Source organism: Triticum urartu, chromosome 6 (genome assembly GCF_003073215.2).
Source record: "Triticum urartu cultivar G1812 chromosome 6, Tu2.1, whole genome shotgun sequence".
Taxonomy (NCBI): domain Eukaryota; kingdom Viridiplantae; phylum Streptophyta; class Magnoliopsida; order Poales; family Poaceae; genus Triticum; species Triticum urartu.
Genome location: NC_053027.1, coordinates 546906249 through 546919029, shown reverse-complemented (window position 1 = coordinate 546919029; position 12781 = coordinate 546906249). Strand labels below are relative to the sequence as shown.

The window sequence follows — 12781 nt, the reverse complement described above, 5'->3', positions numbered from 1 at the left end:
GTGACGTCCGCTCCTACTTTTAAATCCTACGCACGTCGCACTAGTTCACTTGCGTGACGGTTATTTTTGTTTAGCTCTCCGTATGTAAATATTTATGAAAGCATCGTGAGAAACAGGAACACCTACGAGGTTTAGCAAACTCAGGCAGAAATCGTCGGCGCCCATGATCTCATCAGTTCACTAAAAATTTGGGTATGAGCTAAGTATTGTATGCAATGGAGGAGCTTGATAAAAAAATCCAATCTAAGCTCGCCTGAAGAAAATCCTTCACAACTTGATCCAAGGCTGGGGGCCAATGCCCCCCCCCCCCCAATAGTTTTGAAAATGGGGAATATGCATTATGCATGGTTTACTTAAATAATACTTAAAATAGAGTGAATAACCAAGATTTCTTGCTGATACTCTAATAAAAAAGAAATCTATTCAACGAATAGGATACAATCCATTGAGTTCTCTTCGCATTCCTTTGTGAAATAGTAAAATGAGAGAGGTAATGAATCTTAAACCCATTGATAAAAAAGAGAGGATAAATAATATAGGTAGGGAATAAAAGAGGATTTGGGGATAGAGTGAGCCCTCACAACTTATAAAGTCGACAGATGTTCCTTTTACTAGAAATTTCATTGTTGTCAGTATTGACATGTAGAATGGGACTCCCTCCTTTTGCGTCAGTCGGTTTGACTTTTACAGAGGAGTGAGAGAGGGAGTGGAGAGAACGGTGCATGCATGCATTCTCTCACCCCATACACTGGACACACATTTTATTTCCATCCTCATATTTATAATGATTCGTATTTTTTGAATAAAGCGTTCACTGTCGAAACATTTTTTATATTTGAATTCGTGTGTGGAGACCTTAAGAACAAGATCAATTTTGGATATGTTCGAACTACATTTTTCAATTATATTTAAAATCACTTTCATAAAACCTTAAAATGTTTCACTATTTCATAGAAGTGATTTCTACGGTTTCAAATATTTTCACAAAATGGACAATGGAACTCACAAACACATTGAAATATCTTTCGTATATTATGAAAAAACATGTTCAATAAATTTGTATTAATCAATTCCGCACTTTTTTACCAGATTTGAGAACATCAATTTCACACATTTGAAAACATAGGTTTTAGTCATTTCAAAGAACTACCTTTGTTCATTTCATAAAACTAATTTCATTCATTGAAAAAATGATTTCACTCGTTTCAATACCAAATTTTAGTCATCTAGAAACAATTGACTCATTTCAAAAACACATTTAGCCCATTTTAAAGAACTGATTCCATTCATTTCATATAACACATTTCACTTGTTTTAAAAAAGAAGGTTTCACATATATTTAAAAACTCATTTTCATTTTTTTTTCAAAAGTCTAATTTCACGCATTAAAAAAACCTGAGTTCGTACATCTGAAAAAATGATTTTCTTATTAAAATATTCCACTCATATGTTTGAAAATACCAGCTTCATATATTTGAAATAATAAGTTTAACGTACACCAAAATATGTGTCATGTGTATGAAAATATTGGTTTGGTTTCACTTACTTCAGAAAACTATCATTTAAAAAAATCACTCGTTTCAAAACAATGTTTCAGTAATTAAAATAATTTGAAGTTATCAGCTTCACATTGTGTAAGTAACTAGTTTCACATTTTTTAAATAATAAGTTTCACATATTTCACACTAAAATATGTTTCATATGCATGAAAAATAAATTTCACTCATTTCAAAAAAATTGGTTTCACTAAATTCAAAAAAGTTATTCCACTTATTTCCAGAAAACTGATTTCACTCATTTGGAACATTGAAATTTAAACATGTTTGAATGCATCCAAAATTGATCTTGGTCTAAAGGTCTTGGCGCTTGGAGTTCAAATATATAAAAAATAAAAAATGGAATTTTAGTTTGAAAGATATAAATTTTCTAAAACATCAAAAGAAAATTAAACTGTATGGACTTTGTGTAGGGATAGACGACATGCATGCGCACTATTCTTTGGTTTTCTCTCTCGCCTTCTGACAAAAAGTACTGGCAACATACCTGGCCATGGGCAGCCCGGCCCAGATGACCTGACGCGACCTGGCCTAAAAATCCCGGGCCGGGCTGAGCCCGAACATGCCATCGAGCCGGGCTTGGGCCTAAAAATTTAGTCCGTCGGGCAGATCGGGCCATGCTTGGGCCTGCGAAAAATGGCTTTTTAGCCGTGGTCGGGCCAGACCGACCGGGTCATGTCAGGCTTTTTTGGGCTCGGGCCCGATTTAGTAGGCCCGGTGGTCGGGCCGGGCTTAGGCCTGGGTTTTCAGCAACGGGCTTTTTTGGCCCGACCCGAGATATGGCTAGGTATAACTAGCAACAAGCCAAGGTGAGTTGACATATTGGGAGATTCAATTAGAAGCAATGTGAATACATAAAAAATATGCATACATTTAAACCCTTTGTGTGGTGGATGCTTCACCGGTATCGCCCTACTAACAATTCCTGCTTCCAGTGGATAATCATGTTTGCTTGGTACATTGAAATTTTGCAGGAAAAAATGTACTCATCTCCACAGACCCGTGGACTCGATGGGCGCCTTCGTCTTTGTCGGGGCGGCACAGTGGCCCTAGCCGGTGGTCGTTGAAGCACCAGAAGTTGAAGGTGACAAAGGGTCCGGAAGCGTGCTTAATTTGATCATCCCCTTCAAAGTTGGGGCGACGCATTTTCAGCACCCCCCCTCTTGCGGCAGTGATGTTTGTGACATGGTCGATCGTGCGGTGCTTCTGGTCCGAAGTCGCTGCAAAAATCAATGCACCAATTGCAGTACAATAGAGTTGTAATTCACTAGTTATTCCAGATGCTCGCCAAAGCTGAAAAAAACCAGAGGTTATTTGGATTCCTCGGAAACCCCCGCCTACATCACCATTCAATATTTCTTGCCCTACTATAGGCCAAACTACCTGAGCACTGGGTCCAATGTGAGTAGGATCACTTAGCCATGCTTCATAATTGGAAAAACGGGGGCCATGAAAGTACATGCCACTCAGCCAAAGAAAGATAATGGAAAGTTGCCCGAAATGAGCACTAAAGACTTTTCGAGAAATCTCCTCCAAATCACCAGTATGACTATCGAAAATAGAATAGTCCATTTATACAGAATGGTAAAGAGGGCTCCTCTATGATTATCAATTCCAAAAATCCATACAAATACGAAAGGGTATTTTATCCTTACCAACTGGATCTTGTTGCACCCGATAACAAACATTCATAAACCATTTCTCGAAGTACGTGTCCGGATAGCCCAAAATGTTCATATCTATGCTCCATTTTTAGCTCGGCCGGCCTTTTTCATAGCCCTCCGTAGGCAGGCCACGCCGAACCTGGCTTGCTCGACGGGGGATGCTAGGGGGGCACGATATGGCGAGGATCCGCTCCGATGACATCTGTTGGTGTGTTGGCGTGCTATTGGCGCATTTTTATTCTCGAGTTTCCATCGTCAAATCGACCGACTGGTGAGGATTCGCGCCATTTGTATCTGGTTTTCGCGTGGTTCTTTCCATTTTACCGAACGCATCTCTTCTTCTACAATGAATACATGAATCCCCGCCTCATCGAGGTGTCCACGAGACCAAAAGGAAAATTGGCACAGTTCGTACGCGAAAGTGGTGTCAAGCGGCAGCAGGAGGACAGGCGAAATGTTGCAGTGAAAAAGAAAAAAACACTTGTGCGCTTCCCTTCCCGGCGCATGGGAGATGGCGTCAACGAGGGGATCTCGAGGCGTGGCAGCTGGCGTGGGGCCGGGGTGACAGTGGGCTGGGCCCGCACGCAGTCTCACCAGTCATCACTCGGCTCGAGCAGAGCGGAGCAGTCACTCAGCAGCCGCCATCACTCCCGTCAGTCGGCTAGTCATTCGCCGCACGCAAACACCCAGAGAACTATCCATGCTCTGCTCTTCGTTTTTCTTTTGACCGAATCTTGACCACGTTATCACTCGCGGTTAATTACTTTTTCTTCTTCTATTTGGAACTTGTTTAATGGCAATTCCAACGCAGGACTCCAAACAGATTTCCGTTTTGTCCAGTTTTCGTTGGTTTGAGAATGACAATGGAGCGGTGTCCATCCGAATTTGTGGATGCGTCAGCCGTTTGCCCAATGGGCGGCCGAATTTCGGCCGCATCTTGTCCGGCTATATGCATCTTTTAGTACATTAACCAAATCTTAACTAGGCATTTAAAAAAAATCCAAATTCCATAACTGTTCTCATAAGTTGGATTAATATCTTTTTGATGCCTTCATTGTTAATCTGCGGATTCTCGATCTTGTATATTTCTTTTTCTTTGATTCTAAAGAAGTAGACGTTGCTTCCCATCAAATCTCATCTCTAGCCTCTATTCTAACAAGAAGTGCATGAGCATCTATCATATTTCGCCCAATCAATAGGTCGATGTATTCTTCTTCTCAATACCAGAATTTGCATCCATCCTACACACAATTTTGCGTGTGAGCCAAGAGCTATTGAAATTACGCCGAATCCGGAAACACAACCGAAGAAAAACAAGCATATACCTTATCTTTTTTGCACTTGATGAACACCACCCTGAATGTTTCGGCATGGTAGAAACGCGTCGAATGACCTGCCGCTCGTAGTCGTCGCACTTTATGAGCGGAAAAGGTGAGCTGAGTACCCGCTGGGCCAGCGCCGACCTCGGACGACGGCCGGGCGTATGTTTGACAGCGCCGTTAAGGCGGGGTAGATCCGAGCGGCTAGAGGTGGAGTACATGCCTGCATGCGACGCAGAGATGTTGCGGGGGCTGTGCGGTCCGGTGCCCGACCAATCCTTGGCTAGGCACAGCCCACCGGTGGCCAGATCCGCACAAATGAGGCGGCCAGATGCGCTCAAATCCGACGGCCCGACAGGACAACGACGCGGCCGAGACAAACGTCAGAGGGGTAAGGGTAGGGGTGGGCGGCAGGAGGAGGAAGGGGGTGCGCCGGGCAGGGGCTGGCCGAGAAAATGGCGGCCACGACAATGGCGGGGGAGGGGTCGAGGGGGAGGGGGTGGGGGCGGCTGGGGGAGAAAAGGGGCGCCTGTGTTCCCTGACGGGCGGGCCAGGGGAGGACACGAGCACGCGTCGCGCCCGTCAACGCATGTCCGTTTCGACGCAAACATGGCCGATAGTTGGGCCGGAAATGGGTCAAAAGCGAACGAAAAACAAACGTTTGTCCGTTTGCTCCCACACATTGGGTCGCATTTTGCATCAGTTTATCCTTAAACGGACACAACCGAATGATTTGGGGTCGTGCATTGGAGTTGCCCTATAACACACTCACGGCTAACTCATTCTTGGGTGGAATGTGCCTAGCATGTTCGTTACGGTACCTTGTCAGTAGCTTGTTCAGAAGAGAAAATGCAGTTGACCTATATGGTTGTTTCCTTTCTTCTTCTTTTTTATACCTTAGAAAATACACACACACGTTTGAGAAACAACCATCTTTTTTACCTTAGAAAATGCGCATACACACACATTTGAGAAACACCCAGTTGGTGGATGGTCATGGTAGTGGTACTTCAAGCACCAGAGATCAAACCAATGTTTTTTTTTTGAATTTTCAAACCAATGTTTGACGTTCTGTTTTTTCTTTAGAAAAACTTTCGATCTATCCATCAACTGTCAAGATAGCACAAAGGACATCAAAAGTCTTTTGTGGGTTCGTACACCACCTAGCGACGACCACAAGCACTGGAGTGAGCCGAAAGAGCGCCATCGTCATTGTCCCTCCCTCATCAGAGTCGGACAAACATTGTTGTAGACTTGTTCGAGAAGTCGTCTTGCCAATGACTATGAGCGTTCAGACAATCAGTCAATTACATCCATCACAAAAAATCAGTCATTGAAACACATGGTATTTCCTCCAATTAGCAAAAAAGGAGAGGGTATTTCTAGCATACTCTGTATACGTCGACTCCCGTACAGGCCGGGGAGTAGGATCTCTCGCTGTCTCCCACCCGCATTTCTCCCCGCATTTACACGCGCCCGTCCAAGAGAAGGAGGAACGGAAGTGGGCTAGTAGAACCCAACCTTCCCATCCATCCTCCTCCGTCGACACGCCACACAACCAAACCAAACCAGACCGAAAGCAGAGCGAGGAGGCCCGGCCAAAAGGAGCGGGGCGCCTCCCTCATAAGCGGAGGGGCGCGGCGCTAGCTGGCCGGCTCTCACGTTGCGGAATTCGGAGGGCCCCCACCAGGAATAGCCAGCCAGCCGTTCCCGGAGGGCGGAGGCGGAGGAGGGGATGGGGAACGTGACGTCGTCGGTGGCGGCGCGGCTGGCCTTCTTCCCGCCGGAGCCGGCGACGTACGAGGTGGCGGCGGAGGAGGGCGGGCTGCGGATGACGGGGGTGCTGCCCGACGCCAACGTCGACGTGCACGCGCTGCCCACCAGGGCCGGGACGCGCGTCGTCGCCGCCTTCTGGCGCTACCCCACCGCGCGCCTCACGCTGCTCTACTCCCACGGCAACGCCGCCGACCTCGGCCAGATGCTCGGCCTCTTCATGGAGCTCCGCTCCCACCTCCGCGTCAACATCATGTGGTCAGCCCGCCCCCACCCCTCCCTCTCCCCTCCCCGCCTCCGTAGCCTCTAGTTTCCCTCACACGGCCGCGTCATGCTCCCGCATTCACCTGCGACCTGCGCAATCGATATTCAGGTTCATCTTCTGCACTTCCGATTGGATTTGGCAGGCTGTTGGTGGTCGTATTCCTCGTAATATTCCGTATCCGGAGTTGTTTTCTGGCTCCAGCGCATGCTGATTCGGTTCGAGGAGGATTTAATCGGAGCTTCATCTTTGTCGTCTGCTAGTCAGCCAACCGTGAATAAATAATGAATTAGGTGGCGTTTGGAATTTTTTGATTGACCCGGAGAAGATCCGCTGGATAACTCTCTGCTGAATAGCCTGCTTCCATTTTTAATTTTTTTAAGTTTGATTCAGACACAATTTGGGTTTTGCTTCTTCGTGGAGATAATCTGCTCCAACCATATCCTATCCTAGTCACAGTTCCGGGGTAGAAACAAACAGCCAGTCGCCTACCTTTGATTATAGTACCAGGTCTGAGGTTAATTAATCCGGGGAGAAGATCCCAGGTTTTTCAACGGCTTCAATTATTGTAATACCAGTCTGTACCATATCATCAGGTTCTGCTGTGATGCTGATGCTAACGATTGCTCCCATGTGTGCTCTTCTGCTGATGTTGCTTTCAGCATTGTCAGTCAGTTAGTGGCCATCGATTCACCAATGACTATGAGCGTTCAGACGTCACCGTGCATGTGGCATAGATGCATTGTAAGGCCATTTGGTGTTGTGTGTTATAAGGGATCGAAGATATGAGAGTGCTGAGTATTGCAGTATACGGTTGTTTCCTTGTGGTGGTTGCACTGCAGATGACAACCTGCACGTTCCCTTTGGTGGGCAATCCAATAGATCTTCAAATTTGCGTTTTCTATGGGATATTGTCACATCTCATATTTGTGAGATTTCTTGCCTGCTGGATCTTGTTGATGTCTACTGTCTACTGCTTGACTTTTGAGACTTTTGAGTATTTTACACCAATTGAAAAGTAGTTTCTACCTGAATCTGATAGGACTGCAGATTTCTTGCCTGGTGGATCTTGCTGATGGGATTTTACTCCGACGAATCTACTAAATCTGTTTACTTGGTTTTCTTGTGCAGCTATGACTATTCAGGATATGGGGCCTCTACAGGAAAAGTAAGAATCTGAATCCCCAAGTAATTATAAGAACTCGAACGCGGTTCTCCTGTTGCTTAAATCTGCAGTTAAGCTGTCTTTTTTTGTCACGTCCCATTCCTACATAAACTCTCAAATTTTGTGATCATGATGTCCCCTGTATATGATAGTGCCACATTTTCATCAATTACTGACAACTATTGGATTGCATTGCTCCCTATCCTTTTCTCATAATCAGCTTTGTGTTCTTCGATAGGTGTGTGGGCACCCTTTCTTAAAAGCAAATAATAATTATTAGCCACTCCCATCTTTGTTGGCCTCATCTATAAAAGGACATCGGCAAATGGTTGGTCATGCTTTTTCATTCATATGCACTACAAACACCCCAAAAGTCATACTCGCTTTCTGCTATTCTAGTCCATGATGTTACCTTTGTTCTGGTTGTCATCCTTTTGACAAAGTTGCTAAAGTAAGGGACCAACAGCCCCAACACTTATCGGTTATCGGTCCCTACTCAAAACCTTCCTTTGGCCAATCAAATAATGAACTAGCATGTGTGCTTGTTCCCATATGCAATACATAGATTTTGTGAACTGTTGTACACTTACATGGGAGACAATTGTTGTTATAGCAGAATAAATGATAGTAGACATGTTCATGTGTATGCACTTATATATATTAGGTAGCTGAGTGGTACATTTTTCCTTGTGTGGAATACATAACCTAACTACGCTCCTTTTTTCGATCTTGTTTTCCGCTTCGGCAGCCATCGGAGTATAACACGTACTACGACATAGAGGCTGTCTACGACTGTTTGAAAAAGGAGTATGGGATAGGGCAAGAGGATCTGATCCTGTATGGGCAATCAGTTGGAAGCGGACCGACGTTGCACTTGGCCTCACGTTTGGAGAAACTAAGAGGGGTCGTCCTTCACAGCGGTATTCTGTCAGGCATACGCGTTTTGTATCCAGTGAAAGTGACACTTTGGTTTGATATCTTCAAGGTAAGTCTGGAAGTCTGGGTTATACGCCTTTTCACTTTGGTTCTGAAATGCCGGTCGTTTATTCTTCTAATCATCACCTTACTGCCAACGATTGCAGAACATCGACAAAATAAAGCAGGTCGAATGTCCAGTGCTGGTTATACATGTGAGTAGGGACTCACTTACCTTTTGCATTGATGTCCAGTCATCTTTTTCTCATAGCAAGTCTATCTCATTGATTCGTGTGTTCTGATGGAACTCCTATGATTTTGTTCCTTCCCATAAAGGAAGCTTATCTTCTCAGCCTTTGAAACTACAAAAATAGATTAAAAAAAACATATGATAGTTGCCACCACAAGAACTTGGTGGTGGTGTCCTGGACTCCTGATGCATATGGACAGTCTGCGTTTATTGGTGTCCCCTAGGAAGCCTGCTCCGAATGCAGACTTAAATATTGTATTTAAACGTCTAATTAGCTGGAGTTCAAAATGTTTGTGGTTTCATTATCTTTGTGCCAAGACTCAAGATTATGATATGCTTTATGGTCACTTCCAGCTGGATCTTTGCTTGATCTGGACTTTGCTGAATCACATTTCAGGGCACGGCGGACGACATCGTTGACTTCTCGCACGGCAAGCGCCTATGGGAGCTAGCGAAGGAGAAGTACGAGCCGCTGTGGGTCAAAGGTGGTGGCCACTGCAACCTGGAGACGTACCCCGAGTACATCCGGCACCTGCGGAAGTTCGTGAACGCGATGGAGAAGCTGGCGAAGGAGCGAGCGACAAAGGCGCCGCAGGTACCGCCGTCGAGCATGGGCGAAGTGAAACACAACAAGTGCTTGAGATTTGGGAAGTGATCGATGATCCTTGACCATGTCATCTCTCGCTAACTGTGTCGTTGCTCGCGTATAGACACTGATGATCTGATGGAGGAACGGAAGAAGCCAGTCGCGGCGGTGGTCTCCCCGTCGGGCTCCGATGACATGACACCGTGGGGGTGGGGGGAAGTGCAACGGCGTCGTCGCTTATCGCCGGTCCGGTCGGGGTTCGGGATTAGACAGGCTCCATGGCTGGAATGTGCTGGAGATGACTGAAGAGAAACAGAAGCCTAGTGGAGGAAGCATGCGGGAAATCATATATAGCCTGTTGTTGTTGGGTAGTGTTCAGTTGGGGCTCTCTCCTTTTTCTTTTTTATTCAGCCTGTGTATTAGTTGATGTGCAAAGAAGTGTCCATCACTCCTAATTGATTGCAAAGTGCATTGTGTGCTGTCAGGCAGTGGCATTTAGGTGTCTGCTTCATAGTTTCAGTTTCATTCTGCTTCTTGTCTGGGTTGCTGTGCTCAGTTCATAGCAGAGCCAAACAGGAGGAGGCAGGGGCTTAAACTTAACCTTAACCTGCCTTCACGACCAATTCTTTATTTTTTTCTAGAATAACAGCACGACCAATTCTTGGTCTAGGACAATGTGACATGGCATAATTAACCATGTCACATGAGAAGCTTGGTCAGTAAAACAAATGTCTTCTATGAACAGCGAATCCATTTCATATAAGTATCACATATTCACATGACTTGTGTTTGCTGTTTTACAGCAGAGTATTCCTTCAGCCTCTGTCAACTGGTCGCAACAAACAAACTAACTATAGGAGGTCCCTGAGAGTTGTCGTGGAAGGTGTCCTGGCAGTGGCAGTCTTCTTCTTCCCCTGGAGAAAAACAGGTCAAAACGGAGTACATCAATCTGAACTCTGTATTGTTCAGAAGCAACCATATATTGCAAGCCTACTCCCTCCGTCCGCAAATAAGTGTACTTCTAGCTTTTATTCTAAGTCAAAGTTTTAAAATTTTGATCAACTATATACAAAAAAGTAGTAATATATATGACATCAAATTTATATATTATGAAAGTATAATTCAAAACGGATCTAGGGATGCTAATTTAAGGCCATAAATGTTGCTACTTATTTTTATGAAGTTGGTCAAAGTTTTAAAATTTTGATTTAAGACAAAAGCTAGAAGTACATTTATTCGCGGACGGAGGGAGTACTCTGCATACCTGGCGGTGGTTCCTTCGGCCCGGGGTGGCGATGTGCATCGGCCGGCCGTGCTCGTCGTAGAGCAGGAGGCCGCTGAACCGCGGCAGCTCGCACCGCATCCCCATCAGTATCCTCCTCTGCCACACCGGCCGCCCCGGCGTCATCGCCGCCGACGCCGGCGTCCCGGGCACTATCAGCGGCGAGGCCGTTGTCGTCGGTGGTGCCATCGACGGCGTCCCGTACCGCCCCTGCATCACCGGGTCCCCTCGGCCGGCCGTCGCCGTCTTGCGCGTGGACAGCGGCGCACCCGGCTCGATCCCGGCGGTGCTTCTGGTACTGGCACTACCCAACCGAGGAGGCTGAGCCTGAGCACGGACCGTCCTGTCCGGCGCGTCCGCGGCTTGCTGCCGGCTGCATCTCTCCTGCCTTCTGGGTGCCACATTAGCAGGTGGTTTCTGGAGCTGCGGTCGGCCGGAGTCCTGCACCCGGAGCACGAGCGCCTCCGGCCGGCGGTCGCCCTCGCCCCTGACGACGAACAGCGCCGTCGGCGTGCCGCGCCTCGGCTCCGGGTGCCGCTGCTTGGCCCTCCGTCGCAGCATCGACGCGCACAGCCCCATGGTTACTCCGATAGTATCTTTTTTGTCTTTGGATCAGGGGTTTTAGACGGACGGATCGGTGCTTGCTGGATGGATAATCTGCATCGGTTGGTTTCTTTAAGGTGGCAGCGGGTGGAGTGAGCCAGGCCGGGAAGTAAGAGAAAGGAAGGAAGATTTCGCCGGTAATCCTCTTCTTTCTTTCCGGGCCGGTAGAGTGCTACTGCTAGTCTACTATGGCGGAGTTGCTTCGTGATCGGAGTAAGACAGGCATTGCTTGTGGCTGGTTCGGACAAGTGACTTGCGAGCGAGGCCCTATGCGTGTAGGGTGTAGCGTAGTCGGCCGGTGTGTTCCACTCACGGCCGCCGATCGACTCACCCGCCGCCGTGCCGGCTTGGGTGGCATGGGCTCCTAAGCTTCCTTGTGCCTTCCTTGCATGGGCTCCCAAGTTTGGTTTGGTGGCATTTGCACGCAAGTGATTGTGATGTGATGGCTGCTGTTTTCTGGTTTCGTGGGTGGAAGACAGGCTTCTCTTCGGCTGCATTTCTCCCTTTTTTTAACAGTTTTGCTAGAACTCATTTAGATGAGATTTAATTTGGTCTCATTCACCTTTTATAGTCATTGGATGTGATGCTATAAGATGCGTGTGTGCTGAAGTGGGTTGTATCCATTCTTATTTTTCAGGTGAATAAGATCAAATTACGTCTCATCTAGATGAGTTCTAAGGTACTCCCCCTTTTTAACACGGAAACCATCATTGAAAAAATAGATCCTGCACAACAGGCTTTAGTATTGTAAATATATAATCCATCGAAAAAGAACGGGTTATTCTGGAGTAAATTGCAAGAAACCATCACATTAAGGCCATGTTTGGTTCATAAGTCCTAGGACTTTTTCTAGTCCCAACTAAAAAGTCTCTAGTTCCTAAAAAGTCCCTCCCTGTTTTCAGAGACTAAGGGGTGTTTGTTTCCAGGGACTTTTTTGTGTAGGGACTAGAAAAAGTCCCTCTTAGAGACTTTTTTACCAAACGGGTGGGACTTTTTAGGGACTAAGCTAGGGATCTTTTTGGGACTTCTCCAACAATGCCCTTTCATGCACCTATTGGCCTGCCACCCCATAGTGTTGTTTGATTGTTATTTTTCTATATACTAGAGGCAACATGGTCATTTAATAACCTCTAGGAAAGGACTAGGGACTTTTTAGTCTATGGAAACAAACAGGGAGGGACTTTTTTAGGGACTAGAGACTTTTTAGTTGGGACTAGAAAAAGTCCTAGGACTAGAGAACCAAACACCACCTAAAAAGTCCCCAGTCCCTTTCTAGAGGTTATTAAATGACCATGTTGCCCCTAGTATATAGAAAAATAACAATCAAACAACACCATGAGGTGGCGGGCCATTGAATGCATGGAGGGGCATTGTTGGAAAAGTCCCAAAAAAGACTCTCCTTGAGA

General features: G+C 46.2%; 2 protein-coding genes across 3 annotated transcripts; one reads left to right on the top strand and one right to left on the bottom strand.

Moving 5' to 3' along the window:
* Nucleotides 1-6018: 6018 nt before the first annotated feature.
* LOC125515156 (alpha/beta hydrolase domain-containing protein 17C-like) lies at nt 6019-9984 on the top strand. 2 transcript variants are annotated; one of them, XM_048680598.1, is made up of 6 exons: nt 6024-6570; nt 7706-7742; nt 8488-8724; nt 8822-8869; nt 9302-9499; nt 9615-9984. In XM_048680598.1, exons 1-6 carry the CDS (start codon nt 6275-6277, stop codon nt 9627-9629), a joined length of 831 nt encoding a protein of 276 aa, XP_048536555.1. In that variant the 5' UTR covers nt 6024-6274; the 3' UTR covers nt 9630-9984. The 2 variants fall into 2 exon arrangements, with proteins under 2 accessions (XP_048536554.1, XP_048536555.1); XM_048680597.1 differs by having other exon boundaries at nt 6019-6570; nt 9302-9984.
* Nucleotides 9876-11776, bottom strand: LOC125515157. Its single transcript, XM_048680599.1, has 2 exons — nt 10755-11776; nt 9876-10404 (listed from the first exon to the last, which is right to left on the bottom strand). The coding sequence occupies exons 1-2, from the start codon at nt 11349-11351 to the stop codon at nt 10342-10344; spliced, it is 660 nt and encodes a 219-aa protein (XP_048536556.1). The 5' UTR covers nt 11352-11776; the 3' UTR covers nt 9876-10341.
* Between the last annotated feature and the right edge of the window lie 1005 nt (nt 11777-12781).